General features: G+C 40.4%; 1 protein-coding gene across 12 annotated transcripts in view; it reads left to right on the plus strand.

Annotated features, from left to right (window-relative positions):
- The window catches only part of EML4 (EMAP like 4), a 153489-nt gene that overhangs the window by 36422 nt on the left and 96988 nt on the right, over positions 1–20079 (plus strand). For 4 of the 12 annotated variants that reach the window (XM_040697667.2, XM_040697668.2, XM_040697670.2 and 1 more), the window contains exon 1: positions 14034–14483. The exons of 6 other annotated variants lie outside the window; for them this stretch is intronic. In XM_040697667.2, coding sequence (XP_040553601.2) covers positions 14321–14483 — 163 coding nt within the window. In that variant the 5' untranslated portion in view covers positions 14034–14320. Of the gene's footprint in view, positions 1–2; positions 12742–14033; positions 14484–20079 lie in introns of those variants that run through there. 2 more of the 12 variants (XM_046939708.1, XM_004935349.5) reach the window with 2 other exon arrangements.

The raw sequence follows: 20079 nt of genomic DNA on the forward strand, positions 1-20079 counted from the left end.
TTGGTGCGTTCTCTTAGCTTTGTGCTAAGTTGACTAAACAGTAGGATAGATGGACTCTCTTCTCAATCATTACGGTAAGGATAACTCAGTATTCATAAGTATTGAATAGTGTAGATTGTGTAGGTTTTGTAGAATAGCATTTCATGCTGTATTTGTTACCTGAGGGGTGGGGGAAGAAAATAAAAGGAAAATGCTACAGCTGAACTGTAGTGACTGCAGTTGCCTTCCATTGCAAGACATGAGGGATCAAGTTGAATAGGCATGTGCTCACTGCCATTGCACAGTTTTCAGTATGGCTCTTGGGCTTTTTATACTGGTGTAATGCAAGAGTACCTTTCTAATGGGTCATGCTGCTGAAAGTGCTCCTTGTAGAACTGTGTGAATATAGTTTTCACTGTTTTATGACAAGGATTTGTTCTCCCGTGTGATTATGAATTTGTAGGAGTCCTTTCAAAATTAGTGATTTTGAATGGTGATTACGGTTCTGAAGCGTATTTCACTGTCAGCATGAGTACGCTCTAGGGAGCGTGGGACTGGGTCTCTGATTAGCACAATTAGCTGAAATCGAGCAAGTAATTACAAATTAGAGATTCTAATTCTTTCAGGGGGAGAAAAAAGTTATTTTCAGTGCCTTGATTTCAAGTCCTGAAGGATCATCACTTCAAAAGTGGGTCTACCTATTCCTGCCCAGAGCTATCTATATTTATTTCTGTGTGTTCACATGTGGCTAACTATCAAATATTACCATTTTATAGCAAAGCTTCTGCAATCTGTCCCTTACACAAACAAGCTTTTTTTTTTTTTTTTTTAACCAAGCTCACAAGTACTCGAAGCATCTTCTAAAAATGCTTGCTAAACATCTGGTAAACCTGGAAATATCGTGACACTGTGCAGGATGTTGCTGGGCTTTTAGCTTTTGCGTTAATTTGGGTGGGTGCGAGGGCTGGAATGAAGCATCCTGCACTTGGAGAGCGTTCAGTGCCTAGTTAATGCTCTTTTCCAGCCAAACACAATGCTAGGGGCCAAACTCTTGTTTAGTGTAGAAGTAAAGAAAGAAATCAGACTTTTGCAAATGATTTGTGAGGAACCAATAGTAGTTGGTGAAGGCTCTGTGGCTTCTTTGTCACTGCATTCAGCTCTCCTCTATTAATTATCCTGAAGTTATCACCAAGTAACTGGGTGGATGTCAGACAGCCTCATGGAAAGCAGCTTGTCTGTGGTGGGTGGAAAGCCCCTTTTACCTTCCAGCATTTTGAGTGACTACTGCCTTCCCCTTGGACCACTGAGTAAGTGGTAAATGAAGAAATGTGGAAATGGGATGGTATGAAAAATTGGAAAGCACTTGAAATATAATCTAATTTTAAGATGTTGTAGATGAGTGTTGCTTTTCTGTCTGCATTTTGGATATAAACAATACTCATCTTGTGAGAGAACCTTTGAGAAGGGTTAGGTTGTGTTGTGGTTTTTTTTTTTTGTTTTGTTTTTTGCTTACTTAGTGCTCTGAATTGTACGTATTTCCTGATAATTGACTACTTAAGTTTATTCCATGCAGAGATGATCCTTTTACTTGAAGACAGATTTACGTGATATTCACAGTCCATTAATCATTCTTGCAATGCCTCCCTGTATGACTATTGGCAGTCATATTCATTACTCAAAATATACCTGTTTTCAATTAGCTCGAGGAAAATTCTCTAGTCCTGGAGAGAACGTACATCTCTATTACCTGCCCTGAGAATGAAACGCCCAAATACATTTGCATGAAGATTACCAAACTTTACTCTGCCTAAGAAGTGGTACATGCTGTGTTTTCAATGGGTGAGGATGGTAAGATTTAGCAGAGCTGCCTTTGAAACTTTTCTGATCCTGAGACTTAGAATTGTGATCAGATGTCTAACAGACCCTAGGAAATAAAGAAGCACAGCAAAAAGAGGTTTTGACTTGGAAAGATTTCAAAAAAGCCATCTGTGGCCAGTACAGTGTGTGCTGGAATGAGCTGTACAGATGCTAATTTGTCAGGGATAATGGCAAGGCAACTTGGTGCCTTGCTTGTTGTAGTTTCTGTTTGGGATTGGATGGGAGACCAGTACTGCTATTTGTTACTTTAACAGCACTTTTCTGTATGCTCACAATGAAGTCTTCCCCCTTTATATCTTTGGGGTGGGGAAATGGAGAACTTTTAGCTTTGTTTTTATCCCGCATACAACACACGAACACCCTTACTTTCTGTTTGCAGCTGCCCACTGAGTTGTCCTTTGCTTAAAAGAGGTTACTGGGTCCTTGTATCTGCAGATTATAGCAGATTGTTCTGTGCTTTTTGGATTATTTTTTATGTAGTTAGGTCCACTTCACTTGTCTTGACTTTTTTCTTTCAGTTGAAGAAGAGGCAAAGGGAGACAGCCAACTTTCCCCAAAAGCTTTCCCATTTTCCCAAAGGAAGATTGAAATAGTTTAGTCTGAGACGTTTTCCATTGAAAATCCAGTCTGTGTGAACTGGCATACCTATAAATGAACAATGTCCCATTAACACAGTGGATTCGAAATCCTTTTTTGAAGGCAGAATGGGTAATCTTGATTTGTGTAAGGTTACCAAAGTAAATGTCAGTTGAAAACTTATTGCTTGCATTTAGCTGGAACAATGCACCTGGCCTTCAAGTTAAGCTTTTTTCACTGCCTGGTCAAGGATGAATAGCTAATTTTATTCTGTTTTGCTTTTAGTGAACAGATTTTTAATGGTGCAGAGTTAACACATGCGACTGTTTGCTAAATTTCCAGTGAAAGAGGTGTTTTGCTTCGGCACTTTTTGACATATCAAACTGTTGGCCATACGGCTTTATTTTAGGAAAATCTTCTCAGCCTGTTCAAGAAGGGGATTGGGAACTTCTTAAGAGTACATGTGTGCACATGTATGTACGTGAATTCAGAGGGGTCTGTTTTGAATGTGTGCTCAGCAATGTCTGCTGCTTCTTAAACGTGAATATTTCCGTAAAGTAATGTCGCCACATTTGTTTAGATTAAAATCATGTTGTTTTTTGTGCTGCCTGGCAAATGCTAATCATTTAACAATATGCAGTTACCTTACAGGGAAAAGAAGTGGGAATTTTGAAATGTGTGTGAAATTGAGACTAATGTGAGACTGCTCTGAAAGCAATGCCTCCTGTTTTATTATTTTGGCCCACGCCATCAGAGGTAGATGCTTGTGTTATAGCAGTAGAGGTTGTACCTTCCCACCAATATGCCATTACATGTCATCGCCATGCAACAGATGGCAGCAGAGGGGCACTCTGACAAAATGCCGTCTGACGTGGAAGCGCGTATGAAGCAAAGAGGCGCACTGAATTCCTCCTTGCAGAAAAGATTGCACCCAGTGACACACTCTGAAACTTGTTGAACATTTATGGAGACCAAACAGTGGATGTGAGCACAGTGAGGAGGCAGTGGGTGGTGTGTTTCAGCTGTGATGAGAGAGACAGTGGATGACCTCTGCTCATGCAGATTTTTACAAGCAGGCAGGCTCTTGTTCATTGCTGGTGACAATTCATGGCTAATGGTGGTGACTAGGTTGAAGGATACTCTTTTGTATCTGAGAACATGCTCTACTAAATAGTGTCATTGAATTCTGTGTCTCTGTTGTAATTTCCATGGAAGTCAATAGGGAACATTACTTTTGGAGTGACCTATATATATTCTGTGACAGGAGACATTAAAATCTAAAGAGACTAAGGAGACATTAAAGCATAAAGACTTACTGCTAAAGGAATTCTTTGTATTTATAAGAAGAGCAAAGAAAAGGAATGCCCTGAGCATCTTCTGGTGATGGTTCAAGGGATAGCAAGTTAATACAAATAGCAGCTTATATCTAGCTTCTATTTTAACGTATCTAGGATCTTACTGATCCACAGTTCTTGTAAGTACAAATGCTATATGTGTTGCTCCCTACTGTAGGACTTCTGAAAAATACTATTTGTCCTTTAATTGCGCCAAAAAATATATATATGCAGAGCTGGGAAGAGAGTATTTATTATTTAACTTCAGATTCTGTTCTTCAATTACATTGAATTTTTCAATTGCTTTTTTTTTTTTTTAACAAATATCTGTATCTCCTTGGCTTTGACCATCCCATGTAAACAATTTCCAACTGAGGGAAAATTTTGAAATTCCGGAAAACCACAGGTTTGTATCAGGAACAGAAAGAGAATAATGTAGAATGATACACTTTACCATAATAATTTTTTTAACTTGCTTCACAAACATTTAGTAAGATGGATGGCTACTGAAATGAATTTTTCTACAACTTGAAGCAGAGAAACATTAGATTGCCCTTGTACCATTAAGAAAGTGTCTGTAGAGCATGTGGTTGCAGCGTTTACAGCACACTGGCTCAGCTGTGTATGGGGAAGAAGGAAACACCATCCTCAAACTCAAATGAAACAAGGCTATTTAGTGTGCTGGCTGGTGAGGCCACTGGTCAGGGTGCCTGGATTTGCTAGTAGTGGTGTTAAAGTTGAGGGCAGTGAGTGGAAAAAGTCTCACAGAATCACAGAATGGCCTGAGTTGGAGGGGACCTCAAGGATCATGAAGCTCCAACCCCCCTGCCACAGGCAGGGCCACCAGCCTCCACATTTAATACTAGACCAGGCTGCCCAGGGCCCCATCCAACCTGGCCTTGAACACCTCCCAGGATGGGGCATCCACAACCTCTCTGAGCAGCCTGTTCCAGCACCTCACCACTCTCATAGTAAAGAACTTCCCTGTGAAGTCCAACCTAAATCTTCCCTCCTTCAACTTAAAACTATTACCTCTTGTCCTGCTGTTATCTACTCTTTCATAGTGTTGACTCCTCCTGTTCATAGGCTCCCTTTAGGTACTGAAAGGCTGCAATTAGGTCACCTCACAGCCTACTTTTCTCCAGGCTGAACAAGGCCAGCTCCCTTAGCCTGTCTTCATAGGGGAGGTGCTCCAGCCCTCTGATCACCTTTGTGGCCCTCCTCTGGACAACTCTCCAACAGCTCTCTGTCTTTCTTGTATTGGGGGCTCCAGACCTGGACACAGTATTCCAGATGGGGCCTCACAAGAGCAGAGTAGAGAGGGACAAACACCTCCCTGTCCATGCTGGCCACTTGTCTTCTGATGGAGTGCAGGATACTCTCTATAACTATTGCTCTCTATAACTACCTGAAGGGAGGTTGTAGTGAGCTGGGGGTCAGCCTCTTCTCCCGGGTGACTAGTGATAGGATGAGAGGGAATGGCTTCAAGCTGCACCAGAGAAGATTCAGGCTGGACATTAGGAAATACTACTTCTCTGAAAGGGTGGTCAGGCACTGGAATGGGCTGCCCAGAGAGGTGGTGGAGTCACCGACCCTGGTGGTGTTTAAAGAGCGTTTGGATGTTGTGTTAAGGGACATGGTTTAGCGGGAACCGTTGATGAAGGGCGAATGGTTGGACTGGATGACCCTGTGGGTCTTTTCCAACCTTAGCGATTATATGATTCTATGATGCCATTTGCTTTCCAATCTGCAAGAGCACACTGCTGACTTATGTTAAGTTTTTCATCCATCAGGACCCCCAGGTCCTTCTCTGCAGGGCTACTCTCAAGGACTGCTCCTTCCAGTCTATATATGTGCCTGGGATTCCTCCGGCTCAAGTGCAAAACCTTGCACTTTGCTGTGTTGAACCTCATTAGATTCACCCAGGCCCAACTTTCAAGTTTGTTGAGGTCCCTCTGAGTGGCATCCCTTCCTTCCTCCATGTCAACTGCACCACTCAGCTTGGTGTCATCAGCAAACTTGCTGAGGGTGCACTCAATTCCATCATCGAGGTCCTGCTCATTGTGGATTTGGAAGAAGCTTTGCTTTTGACATCTGGGGAGAAGAAGGGTTGAACTTGCAGGACAAATTAAATTGTGTTTAAAACTAGAATTATGTGAATCTTGGTCGTCTTAATATTTTATTGCTGTCAGAAGTGTTTCCTAGAAGAACTCTGATGGATTTCAACAGTCTCAAATTAGAACTGCTTAGTATGGGTGTGATGCTACATTGGACCATGAAATGTGGGCTACTAGTCTAGCAGTTGGATTGCTTTTCAGGAACGGACGACACTCTTTTAAAAATATCCCCTTTTCTGTGCCTTCCAGAGAGTGATTTTTTGAATTTAAACATCCTGTCTCTTCAGATTGTTTGGATAGAGCTCATATGAGCATGAGGAGGAGAAAATAGATGCTTTGTGTGAGGAAGTGCTCTATTTACCATAGTCAAAGGCTGATATGTTCCAAATACATAGAGGCAAAAACCCAGCTCTCTATTATTGAGTGGCAGTATATTTTAAAGAAGAAAAAAAAGGGGGAGAAGGCAGGCTGGGTGGAAGTAGTATGATGAGTTTCTTCCAGGCGTTACTGACAGGATCTCTGCTGCTTGCACAGTTTACGAAAAGGAAATAGTTCTAATTGTTTTTCATGGATCATTGGTTTATGGGCTTAGTTCCAAAACCTTCTTGCAGAGAATAATTTCATTAAAATGGTAACACTAATCAAGTGAAACTGAGAGCATTGATTCTTAGCAAGCTTAATAACAGAATGTTGATTCTTATCTTGATGCTTTCTCCTAAGCCAAGTAGTGGTGGGAAGGTGGTCTTCCTGTCTCTAATTGACTTTTCTAGGTGGCATAAGAGCTCCATGTGACTTGTTTTGGCATGTGAGTGGCAGTCTTGGTCAGGAGCTGAGAGCCTGTACACCTGCCAGGGTTCAGGCTGGAAGGCAGAGGAATCTCAGTGAAGCGTCTGGGCTTGAGGAGGCATTTTTTTTAAAAACCACTTTCCCTTAATTATGTGCCTGAGTCACCTCCAGTTCTAGCAGAGGCAGTATTTTCTGGATTGTGCTGATCCTGGGTTCTGTTGACTTCCCCTGAGCTGGGAGTTGGAGCGGGTGATGCTCAGGTATGGCAGGGGGATCCAGTACATCTCCATCAGCAGGCTTATTTTCATGAAGTTGCCATCTTGAGCCAGAAATGAAGATTTTGGTCCTTTTTCCTGAGTGTGAGCTGTCTAGCAGGTCTGTGGTGCAGGAATAGTTGGTCCCAGCACAGGGCATGAGCTTATGTACATCAAAGCTGCAATGCAACAGGGGAGCAGTAGCTCCTGGAGCTAGCAGTGCTGCTAATAACTATGATATGTGGAAAACTGTTGGCAATAGCTAGGTGTTTCACATGTATTTTATAAGCGTGCTGTGCCTGAGTCTAATGCAAGTCATTAAATACCAGTGCCAGCTTGAAATCTCCTCTAAACTGCACACTGACCGCTTTCTCTGATATGAGGGCAGCAGCCACAGGGCATGGCAGGTAGTGCTGAAAACTCTAAAGTGTTCAGGGTATTGAGTGAATTCCACATATATTTCTTGCTGCTATATGTAACTATCAGCTTAATATAGGAAGAGTTAGCTTGCTTTTTGGTGTATGCTTGGTTATCACGTTTGCTTTTGCCTGTAGTTAATCCCTCAAAGCTGCTGTAGTATATTTTCAAAACCAGTTTAAAACAAAACATTTTAAAACGTTCTCAGAAATGATCGCCTCTTTTCCTGTAGGAAGGAAGCAAAGGAAAGGGCAGAATACTTGGAAGTGATACTATCTGCATTCTTACAAGGCAGACAGCTGGTGAGAGAGATCAAATACTCTCCTAAGTGTTGCATAGGATATATGTTGTCTTTATGTTTTTCCATAAAGAAGAAGCAGCAAAAAAGCCAATGTTTCTCTGTAAGAAAATTTCCCTGCAGCTAAGAAGTCTTGGCTTCTTGTTTGGTTGGTTGTTTTTTGTTCAGGTTTGGAACAGTAGAAAAATGAGATTACAGGTTGATGACTTGTAAGCAGCAACACATGGGCATAAACTGAAGATAGGCATTAACCATAGCACAGTAGTTGCAGGTTTTTATGTGCATGCAATATTGTTCTTAGATCCTAGTCTTGTCAGGGTTTTTCAAGATGTGACCCTCTTTCAGAGAAAGAGTGAGAAAATAAAATTTTTTAAACAAGCTAAAAGTAGGCTAAAAGTAATTTTATTGGCTGTAAGGTCACCACTGAGAAGGGAGAAAATCAAAATCAGTTACGCAAATCAAGTGCACTTTTGTCCTTTCTTGCTCGTCTCTGAACTGCTTTGGACTCAACAGTAGCCTGCTGCTTTCGGAGAACTATAAACCATTTTCCATGGATTACGATTACATCATCAACTTTTCTCATTTTTAAGGATGGAGAGATTAAGATTGTTTTTAAATAGTGTGCAGTCATGCTTGCAAGTTGGAGAAGGGAACTTTTTCCAGAGGTGACTACTGCAAGCTGTTAGAGGGCACGGCGAGATGAACTCATTTTCAAAAAGAGCAAAGCAGAAGTAGCAGAAACTGGAAGAAAGAGGGTTACTTTGCCAGAAGAATGCTGTTGTACCTGCAGGTAGAGCCTAAGACAAGGAGTATATTATGTGTAAGGTAGAACATAAACTTGCTGAAGACTTTACATTTTTGTTACGTGTTTTTTAGATCTTTTTAAAAAGACATCTTTTTTAGATCTTATGCCTTACTAAAGATAAGAAAATAAGCAAAAGAGGATAGGTCAATGTTATCTATACAATTTAAGGATCAGAAAGTTCATTTTAGATGGGACTGTGTTTTGTATTTTATACCCAGTGTGAATAGTCCTGTGTGTTGGATGCTGTGTAAACTGAGGAAGAGAGCAGAAGTTAACCAAAAGCCATTTCTAACCAAATGAATCCAAAGGGTGATGTGCTAGGTTTTACTGATAGTCCAGCACGGTTAAACAAACAGAACTGTTTCCAGTGAAATGGGATTCAGATTGCTTAGCAAAATTTAGTTTGTCTGTGAGTTGCTAGAATGTGTGAGACTTCACTGCACAGGAATAAGATGAGGAGAATTCCAGCTCAATTTTGAGAATGTATTTTTGTTTGAAACCCAAACTTAACTAAATATTTCCTTTTTCTTTAGCACTGAGGTCCTTAGCAGTGGGGAGCTTCTTGTCAAAGTGCTCAGTGCGTACCTTGTAATGGAAATTGTGGGAGAATGTGAATAGAACAGAAATAGACCTAGCGTTTATCTGATAGTTCAACAAAAAGTAAATATTGAGATTTGTTTCTCTTCTTGTAATGGACTATTAAAGTACAGCTGACTTAGGATTAGAGGAGTGAAGGGGAGAATTTCCCCAAAGAAGAATGTATAAGAGAAAAGTTTAAATCTCGATGGGCCTGTTGCTCGCTTCTCCATTTGTTGTAACAAATTAAAAGTCTTCATGAAAGGCTGAGAATGTGTATAAACATCAGTGTGTCCCAAGGAGACGAGAAGAAAGGTCAAAGACGTTGCCCTACATCTCTGTTATAGCAGAGGATGAGTTGGGAATAGACTTGTACCTGATCTATGGAAGTCTGACCCAGGGAAGATTAACTTGAACAGCAGAAAAAATCTGGTTGAGATGCCATGCAGATGCCCCTGATGCTTCCTTTCCCAGCACAGGGAGTTTGCCCTCTGTCTGTCTGGAGCTGTAGCGCTTGCTACAGGGCAGGAGGAACCCTTCTGTGCCTGAGCCAAACACTGAGTTGCTAAAGATTTTATTTTTCTGGCTCAGATAATCAGTGGAAGATATCAGTACAGTATTTAAATCAATGTTATCTAGTAAGTGATGCATCTATGAACCTCTTAGGAAATGTCTCAAATGGACTGCCTGAAGCCTCAAACCAAAGGTGCTATCTTTGCTCTGTAGATATTTAAGATTCTCTCTTGAATCAGTTTTTGCCCCTCATCTGTTCCACCCTCCAGACTGGAACCATGCTCTGTGTTTCCACTCTGAACAAGCCATCGTTTTTGTATGAAGTTTGCTCTGCTCAACTCAGTATGTACCTTCAGTGTTGTGTTGATTTTAGCACTTTGCTGCTAGGCTAAAACACCCCAAGTGCTTTAGCTTCCCTCATAAAATACTTTTCTCTATCCTGTATTCTCTGAGTAGTACTGTGTGCATCTATTTCAGTTAAACTGTTTTTTGGGGGGAAGCGTGTTATTTTTACAATTTGTTTTCCTTTTGCTTTGGAGTAGGGAACCACAATGTTACATATAAAACTGCAGCTACTAGTTTTACCAGTATATTTACCAATTACAGAATTGATCATTCCTGTTGTGTGTTCTTGTTGTTCTTTTTACTAAAAGAGAAGACCAACTTTTTGTTATAGTAACAGCAAAACATTAGTATTGAAGAGTGATTTAAAAATGCTAAGAGAAGGTTAAGACCTTTTGTGTTCTGAGGTCTTTATTCTCATCGTCATCTTCTCTTAATGGGTCCCAGGTCATAGTAAAAATCATTACTTGTAATAATCTTTCACTTGCTGCACAAATTTTATTGTTTTTGTTGTTCCAGCCAGGCCAAAAGACAGTCAAATTTCTGTGAGATAGTTTCAGGAGCAATATTGTATATTTAGTAGCTCTGATTTCACAGTACTTAAGGAATATGCAGTACTGCCTCTTTGCCTGAACGTCTGTCCTTTTTCATAGGAGCATAGAATGGTTTGGGTTGGAAGGGACCTCAAAGCCCACGCAGCCCAACCCCAGCCATGGGCAGGGCTGCCCTAACAGTTCAGGCTGCCCAGGGCCCCATCCAACCTGGCCTTCTCGAGTGCCTCCAAGGATGGGACACCACAGTTTCTCCGGGCAGCTGTGCCAGTGCTTCAACATCCTCATGAGTACAGAATTTCCTTCTATTATCTAATCCAAATCTCTCATCTTCCCCCTTCTCCTATGAGGCATTATAAAAGGGCTTTATAAGCTCCATTTAAGTACTGGAAGGCCCCCACTGAGGTCTCTTCTGCAGGCAGAACAAGTCCAGCTCCCTCAGCCTTTCTTCACAGAGGAGATGCTCCAGCCTTCTGATCATCTTTGCAGATTTTTCTGGACCCATTCCAAAGCTCTACATCTTTTTTTTTGCACTGGAGGCTCCAGGTCTGGATGCAGTTCTCCGGATGGAGCCTCAGAAGGGTGAAGCAGAGGGGGCAATTACCTCTCTCTCCCTGCTGGCCGCCCTCTTTTGATGCAGCCCAGGGTACTGTTGGGCTTCCAGACTGCAAGTGCACACTGCTGGCTCCCCAGAGCCTTCTCTTCTCCAAGCTGTACAAGCCCAGCATTTCTTTCAGCCTGTGCTTTTTTTTTTTTTTGTCTTTCACGTGTTACAGGTCTCCACCTTAAATATTATTCCAAGAAAGACCACATCAGTCCTTGCTTTACCTCTGGTTTAATCTGGTTGTATTATCTGTATTATTCTTTTTTTTAATGAATAAATTTTGCTATTAAAATCAAATTTACCTCTCTTTCATTTCAGTGTTCGTTTCACTACTACATTTCCTTGATTTCTTTTTCAGATCTTGTAGTATCAAGTTCATTGTAGCATGCTTGTGGTGCCAAGATTGCCTGCCTTCTCTCCCAAGCTACTTCCTTCCCCCTTCCCTCTCTTAATGATTTTTGGCTTATCTGTCATTGTTACATGTGCCAATTATTTCAGCGTTGTGGGATGGAGATTATCCAGATCCCCTCATTTCTTTTTTGTAAATGTTCTCATTTTCTTTCCACAGGCTATGTGGTAATAACCATTATCCTATCCTCATTTTCAATGTACCGTTTTATAATCTTTACTTAAACAGAAGGCAAAGTATTTGCTTCAGTATTTGTTCCTGCGTCCTTTTTTCCTTAGCATCCTCTCAAACCTCACTGTGCAGCTGCCTTTCTGTCCCTTTTGTGAAGCTGAAATGCACAGTAACTTTTATACCTGTGTGATTTCTGTTGCATGATTCACCTCAAGTAGACTTTTAGTTGGTTTTACTTATGGTTGTACCCTGTAAGCTCTGAAACATGCCTGCATTTCTTTTTTTCCAATTTGTATTGAAAGCTTTTCTGCTTATTTTCAGCATTACTGATAGGGTTGTTATACATCTAGGTTGCATGAAATTACTCCTTAACAAGTTTGATCTTTCAGAGCCATCAGCCCCTTTAACAAATGACAGTAGTTTCTTGAGGTTTACCCTCTCCAAATTCTAGACTGTTGGGTGTGTTCCTATGAGGTGATCTGAAAATGGCCACAGAATTGGCTTGTGGCTGCTTGAGCCACTGACCAAACAACGTCCCTGGTAGTTGATGACCAAATGAGTCTTCCAGCTGTCGTGCCATTACTAATGTTTGTGATATTTTTTAGTTGTTATTTGTATTTTTTTCCATCTGATATGCTGGTTTCCTAGGAGTTCACACCTCTCAGTGATGATGTATGGGGGCTGTTCTATGGACTGCAGTTCTTGTTTAGGTGTAAGTCTCTGCAGAATCCCAGTTGTTCCCTAGGGTGATAGTTGCCAAAAATTTGATACTTCTCTTTCAGCTATTCTTTCGTAATCATATTACTGGTATGCAGCGCTTCCTCATTCCTTCACATTTAACTGCCTTGCAACCTTTGGTGCCTGTGTCCACGTTGCTGTTGGTATATGTGATGGTGTCACCTACTGCCACACAGTATATAGCTCTGCATACTGCACCCAGGTTGAAATCTTTTGTGGCAGTGAAATACTGGAAGTTGAGCTCTTAAACTTGCTGATATGGTTAGTTGCTGAGTATTTCTACACCAGCTAGATCTGACAGATGGATCCACTGAATAAGATGTATGTTTTAGTACTTCCTTTACTTTTCCTCATCCAGCATTAACTATCCTACCTGGCAGTATTAGCCACTGTGTAAGTATTGACTCCCTCTCAAAGGTTATCTTTCTCTTAATCTGTTTCTTATGTTTCTTAATGTAGCAAAAGGTAGCCTGTCGTGGTACAAACACTTTTTCTTTTGAATTTAGTGCTCACTGTGGTAGGATACTCATCATCTTACTGTGGAAAACTAAGAAGTGTGGAGATGTAATATTAAAAACAAGCAAACAACAACAACAACAAAAAAAACCAACCAAATAACAAAATAATAGCTTCTGCAGTGGACTATTACTGTAGGGCTAGAGACTTTGTGGGAGAGCTGAAATGGCTGGAGATATTTTTATAGGAGAAATTCTGGCAGATCTTTAACCACCATAGAAGAAATATGGTTGTATAAAAACAAGTTGATGTCCTGTTCTTTTTGCAGATGTGATCCCTATGCCATTAATTGTAATTCTAGGAGATGAGAAGGCTTAGAGACACAAGGGTGCATATAAAATGTTTAATCACACCAGTAACTGACTCAAATTTTTCTAATTCTCTGCACCCAGTAATGTGTATATTTGACAGTGCATATGCTGTATAGGCAGTTGTTAGTGACTCTTCATAAATTTTCTCAGAGCAGAGTGGTACATGTTAACTGTGCTGTGAAAATGTGTAAATGTTGAATTGTTTAAACTTTCATGTGTTACGAGGAGTTTGGATCTGCTCTCTTAAGTTGATATACCATTTCCAAATGTCCACTTCACTGAAGGGTTGCCCAGACCCTTATGTGTACCAGCTGGTTTTGGTTTGGTTTGTTTTTGTGCATGGCTTCCTTTGTTGTTTTATTTGTATGTTTGGGGGGCGAAGATGTTGTGTGCTGGTTTTTTTAAGAGTTTATGGTGAAGAGTGATGGGCAAAGGGAAGGCATCAGCAAGTCTCGACATCAGGCAGGATTTGATTACATTTGAAATAACTAATTGTGATATATATTGTTTATTTTTTGATGAGAAGGAAGAGGAAGTGGGATGCATCCTGCATAACAGCTTCTTCTAATGCACTGTGATTTATCCTTGTACCATGCTGTTGCTGCTCCCTGAGCAGGTGGGCATGCTGTTAGAATTGGTGCCAACAAATAAAGGGAAGGGTGCCTGGCATTGCAGGAGGAGCTGGTGATCCAAGTTTCATGTTACTCCTTTTAGAGGTCTAAAGAGATATGGGTATAATCTCTCCCACAGTAAGGGGTCTCAAAACCGAAAATGACTCACTTGTAAGTGATGCTTTGTGTTCTCGTTTATATGGTTATTTCCTTCCTCTCTCTTATGAGCATTGAACAGATGCATGCTCTGCTTTGGTGCTGGCCTTGTCCTTGATGCACACTAAGTGAGATGCTCTGAGGAACCAGAGGGTTGCCTGGTTTTGTAGGTTGCAGATGCATGCATGTATACACGTGTGTATATATATACATATGTATGAGTGAACACACTTCTGTATGTAGTACAAATTTTCTCTGTTCCTGACCTGTGGAGTTGGCAACCTTTGTGCATATTCTTGAGGAGAAGCAGCCAATATTAGTGTCGTTACCCCCAGAGGAGCTAGGAAATGGAACTAGACCCTTGGTGCAAGCAGGGATATGAGCTCACAATGCCTGCTTCCCTGCTGCTCACTGCAGAGAGATGACAGAGCTAGTGTGTGTCATGTCTGTCGCATGTCTGGAAGCAGCTCGTGCCCTGTGCTTGCTGGAAGAGCTTTGCAGCTGAGTGATGTGCCTGAGGAAAGGCCTGGCTCAGTCCAAGGTTTGGTGTCTGTGTTTGGGTGTCTGGGAGGCTGCGCTGTGCCTCTGCATTATTGGGCCTGTTTAATAAATTACTACTTTGGAATTTAAAGGCAATTGTAAATTTGATTGCCTTTAAGATAGAAAAACTGAGGTTATTTTGATTGAAATGTTTTACTGCTTTGTTTTCGTGATTTAAGACCTCAGAAACAGACACAACATTTTGATGTACATCTAGAAGAATGAACAGAATTTAAAACAAATCTATTTTATAAAACATATTGTGTGTGTGTGTATATATATGCATACATTCTTGTCTGGCGTAGGCTGAAACTCAGAATCTTGCACTGATAATTTATTTAGATACACTCTGTTAATATGCAGCCCCTCCTAGCTGCACCAGGAATAATACAGCAATGCCTAGATATTAATATGATTATTCTTGAAGAACATGAAATTGTGTTCGTTTGTGAGAATGTTTAAAAAAAGGCAAACTCTGGATTCTTCCTTATCAGTTACCTGCTTTGTATTTACTTTGGACATGCATCTTCCCACATATAGAAATACCGGTTGTTTTGCAGAATGGCACCTGCTTCAGTCTTTTCCAACGCAGTCAGTTGCAGTTCAAACAGGTGCTCAGGTTTAATAGAATTTTAAAAGCTGTCTCCTTAATGCTCTAGTGCAATTAAACCCTGCTCTGTTTGTAGAAGATAGGATCAGCATTCGTTGGAACAATCGATATGGCCCATAAAAATAAGGCACTTTGTTCATTTTGCTGCGAATGCTCAAGTGTTTTGACGCACCAAGCTGCAGTGACCTTTACCAAGAGCCATGTGCTCAGTGACTGAAGTCCTACAATCCTGCTAGAGGAGGAGACCTCGCGTAGCTCCTTAGCGTTATTTTGTGCATCATCATCAGCTGCATTGCCGAGGGGTATGGCTTTATAGCGAATGTTTCAGGAGTTGGGTTTTTCTTAAAGCCCCTCTTTGTGAAGCTGTGAATTAGGGTGAAGAGGATTTCTGTGTGCATTTAATAAAAGCATGAAGTCTGCAGCTCTCGAAGTTGCTAAAGGAGAAAGTGTGGAGGCAGCACAGCTGGAGGGTACAGCATTAACCAGGAGGACGTGGGCTAAGAAAAATCTGATATAACAAACCCAAGATGTACCCCCCCTAATAATTCCGTGTTTTTTTTGGCTGACCTTATGTTTAAGATCTGCTTAATAAGTTTTTCATTCTTGCGTGCAGTGGATGCCTGTCACATGATATATACTTTGGACGTATTTAATTGAAACAGATGCTGTTTATAGCTGTTCAGTTGAAGCTGCTATCTCATCGAACAGAGCCTGATACCTAGTGCCTGTATCCAGCTGACCTATGTGGAGCTTCATTCTGGACTCTCCTGCATCTTGGAAAATGCTTACAATTGTCAAAGAAATGTTCTTTTTATCTTATGCAGGATAGTGACCTGATTGTGCTGCTTAAGTGAGAACATCAAGGAACCCTTAGAGATGGAATTAAAAGTAATAATAAATTGAAAAAAGGAATGCCTTGCTCGAGGAGTTAGTTTACTTCGTTCCATGACATGAGTGGGTGGTATCTGTAACAGTACTGGGGGCCACAGCCTATCTGGGAAAAGGTGACGCTATTATTAACTGCAAAGTTATTTATTTTTTAGACTAAGGTTATACCTTCTCACCTTTCCTCCTTAAGGTAGAGCTAACACATAAATGACAAATGCGTGACTTTTTTTTGCTTTGAGGAGAACATCTCTGACTGTAAATACCATTTCAGATTTTAGTGATGAATTAACTGCAGTGGATCAATTTTCAAGTTTATATTTACCTACAGGGAAAAGCAGACTGATCTCAATATATTACTCTTTAGTACAGAGTAATTTCACAGGTAGACTTGACTACTATTTTAGTGCCCATTACTGAAATTCATCTCAGGAAGAGGCATGTCAGTAAAACCTGTTCTGAGCCTATTTCGTATGGTACCATGAAGCTTTGTTTTTTTCCTAAGGACCTTTATTAAGCCAGCATAATTTTAACTTTGTCATTTTTATGAATTTATCATGTAATTTTCTTTTTGACAAAACAAATGTGAGAAGAATAGATTGCTTGAATAATCTGCAAAACAGAATTTTTTTTAAACTCTGAAATAATATTAGCCATTCATTTAACAGAAGTAGCTCTGGGATTCAATGGGTGGGAACATGATGCCGTAAAAGAAGGAATAACAGAGTCACGTCTTTATGGTGGCACAAGCTGTTCAAGTGCTACTTAGCTATAATTTTACTGAAATGTTTGCTCAAAAGTCTTTGTGAGGGTGCTTTGTTTTAGAAACTTGCAGGAGTTGCCACATGGGATTAAACTACAGCTCAGGAGATGGCAATAGGCCCTGCCAGGAGTGCTGCCTACCCTTTGCCCAGGCTGAGCCCTTTCTGCACAGCAGAGTAGCAGGATCTACACATTGGCTACAAAATCAAATCTGCCAACAGTGAATCTTGTTTGAACTGCTAATTCCCTCATGACTCAAGCCATACCCCAACTGGAGGGCTTCATGCCTGGTATGGACTATTTCCACTCTAATCCTCTTACCAAAGGAGGATGCCTTGAAAGCAGTTCTCTGCAGGCCTTACCAGACACATTTTGGGGATGGCTGGGCTCGTTCCCACATAGGTGCCCAGCTCCTTGCTGTCTGGAGGGTGACAGAGCTGTGCTGCCATGCAGAGCTCTGACATGGCCACCTCAACTGGCTCCACACCATATGTGTGCATGTGTGGTGTGGGCAGTGCTAGGTACTGTATGGGTTGGGTTCTGGTAGAGTGGAAGGCTTCACCAAAATAAACAGCTTATTGACCTTTAAAATGTATTGCCTATATAAATTCAGTCATCTTTTATTTTTCAAGAAGTTAGTGTCCAGGTTTTCTGCAAAGCAAATGCTCATCACATGTTGCTGTGATGCCTGTGCTCAGTGGTCTCAGACATGCAGTCTGAGCCCAGGCCAGTTTGTGTGGCTCTTGGAGCTTGTGATGAGCATCAGGCTGCAAATTGAGCCCCTTGTTTGGCTAGTTCATTCCTTTTAATGTATGTCCCGCTGAAGGATGTAGCTATTGATTTTTAAATGAGAAAAGGAAGGAGACAGTGCAAATTAGCAGTGTTTTGTTTTCTCACTTCCATTTCAATACCATACATCTAATTTAATCAATGAAGGCAGAAATTAGCAAGATGCTTCCTCCAAACAACTGTTTAATTTAATTTTCTTCTCTCGACTTCTCCCACCTCCTTCCAATCCTGGTATCCTCTGTAAATCTTGAGGATGCTGTGAGATGAAACTGATTTTATCCAATTGATGGTATGCAGGTATGCTTTAAAACCTGCAATTTGCTTTAATGGAAGCTAACCCTGGCCACTTGTTACTGATGAAGCAGGTGAAATCTATTGCCTGATTATGCATCAAGTGAGTTAAATCAAGTGATCCTTCTTTGGTGGGAGGGAGAAAAAGTACTTGAATTCTGTCAAGAGACTGACAAAAGTTCTGACATATATGGAAGTCCTCAGTTCAGAAAATCTTGGCAGATATTATGTGTCATCATTTGCCATCCACAACTGCTGTCTTTTGGCCTTGTTTCAGAGGGTCTGGGCTTCATTGGGAGCCACCTTGTGGGGCTGCAGACTACAACAAGGAGTTGTAGAGTGATAGAGGAAAAAAAAATGCCACAAAGCAGTTACTTTAAGGATTACCTTTTAGATAGAGATCAATTTTTTTTTCTCCCTCCAGTTATATCTTAGGTATTCAAGTGATTCTCAAGTGATCGGCAACTATTACTGCTTAACATTTTGTAACTATATTTTTGTATTGGGTGGCAGAATTTTCCATAATGGAACTGAAGAGGCAAATGTTATTTTTTTTTGAGTGGATGATGTCTTTTTGGCTTTCTTCATATCTACTGCCTTGTAAGCTGAATGCATCCTCAAATGGTGTCTACAGAAACACAGAACTTTATAGAAGACTTCAGAAAAAGGGACTGAATGTTTCCTCGATGTTTCAGTCTGTTTTCTTACTGCTACCTAATATTCCTTTCATTCTGGTATCCCACAGTGTGATTTGGTAGTGTGTGTTTTCTTTGTTTATGTTGAAAATAGGAGAAAAAAAAGTTTTTGAGCTGTAAATACAGCCAACAGAGAACTATTCTTATGCTGTTGTTAAAATGTCCTGCATTTCAGGTTTGTTACTTTCAAGTAGATTTTGTTGAAGGCTGTCTTATTTTAGTAACTCTCCAGCACTTAGCTGAAGGAAATAGCTGACTCTTCCTGTTTATAAAGATACTAGGCAAAATATTTCTAACAAGTAAAACTTGTGCTGAGGATGTAATATTGTCAGTTGCTCAGTGTACTTTAGGCTACTGTGTTAACTACAAACTCATTGATAAATAAATCACTGTTATAGTTTGTCTTCTGAAGTTTTGTTTTGGCAAACTTTAGAAGCTGTGGAGATGATTTGACTGTTTTTAGAAAAAAAATATATTCTTCTGGCTTGGGATTAGAAGAAGGAAGAATGCGTGGATTTTAGAGTGCCTTGTATTCTGGAGTGAGTATTCTGATGGTCGTGTGTGTAGTTTATGCTTTAAAAAAATCACTTTTGATAAGCAATTCAGAGCACTTTACTAAGTTTGGAATACTAAGGAGAACATAGCCTGTAAATATAAAGAATGTTTTATGATTTAAAAATACAATTTAAAAGCTGTACAACTAAGTCCAGTTCTTTGATCCCCAGCTTGGGTTTTTTGAGTGCTTTAATCATCTTGCAAATTGATAAGAGTTTATAGTACCTTTCATATAGAATACACAATTGAAATCTAAGCTCTATGTTCAAGCTGTGTGGGGGTTAGAAGTTGTTGTTTTAAAAAGAAGTACGCAGAATCAAGCCTCAGAAACCTGCACTGAAAAATTTAAAGTTATTTGTCAAGCTTCAGTCTAAAAATCTTGTGGTAGAATTGTGATTCCTTCAGTCTTGATCACGTAAACTTGTACATATGTAGGTATGCAGCTAGTTATGTGAAGTCTATGGACTTAATAGTTTAAGAATACTCCTTGAATTTAGAAAATATTTTAAATTTTGGAAAATAGTAGTTTAGTTTCTATACATTGTTAATGCTAGAACAGATTACATTGCTTATCCAATGCCTCTGGGAGCTTGAATCAGTCGGTGTTGTTGTTTCTTGTGTTAGTGAAGAATTTGCTTTTAATTTTGGTCCCATCATGTCTGGTGTTATATTCACTTGGAATGTAGATTTTCATCCTTGTCAAAGAACAGATGGATTAACTCCATGTCTAAGGATGGCTTAAATTTCTGCTAAACTGTATATGTTCCCATTGACTTCAGTATGTTTTGGATTGCTTTTTTGTTTTCTTGCCCTTGATACTCAAAGATGGCTAGAGAGAACGGAGTATGAAACTTCTTACAGAGAATAAAGGGCACAGTGAGCTCAGTCACATGCTGTGGCCTCCGGCACCGCCTCCTGCGTGATGGTTTTGCCGAGTATGAAAATGTCCCTCATGTAATACAATACTGTCTAATTCCTGTCACGTCTGACCTTTGGTAGGTCTCTGAGAC

This window comes from Gallus gallus, chromosome 3, assembly GCF_016699485.2.
Source record: "Gallus gallus isolate bGalGal1 chromosome 3, bGalGal1.mat.broiler.GRCg7b, whole genome shotgun sequence".
In the NCBI taxonomy this organism is placed as follows: domain Eukaryota; kingdom Metazoa; phylum Chordata; class Aves; order Galliformes; family Phasianidae; genus Gallus; species Gallus gallus.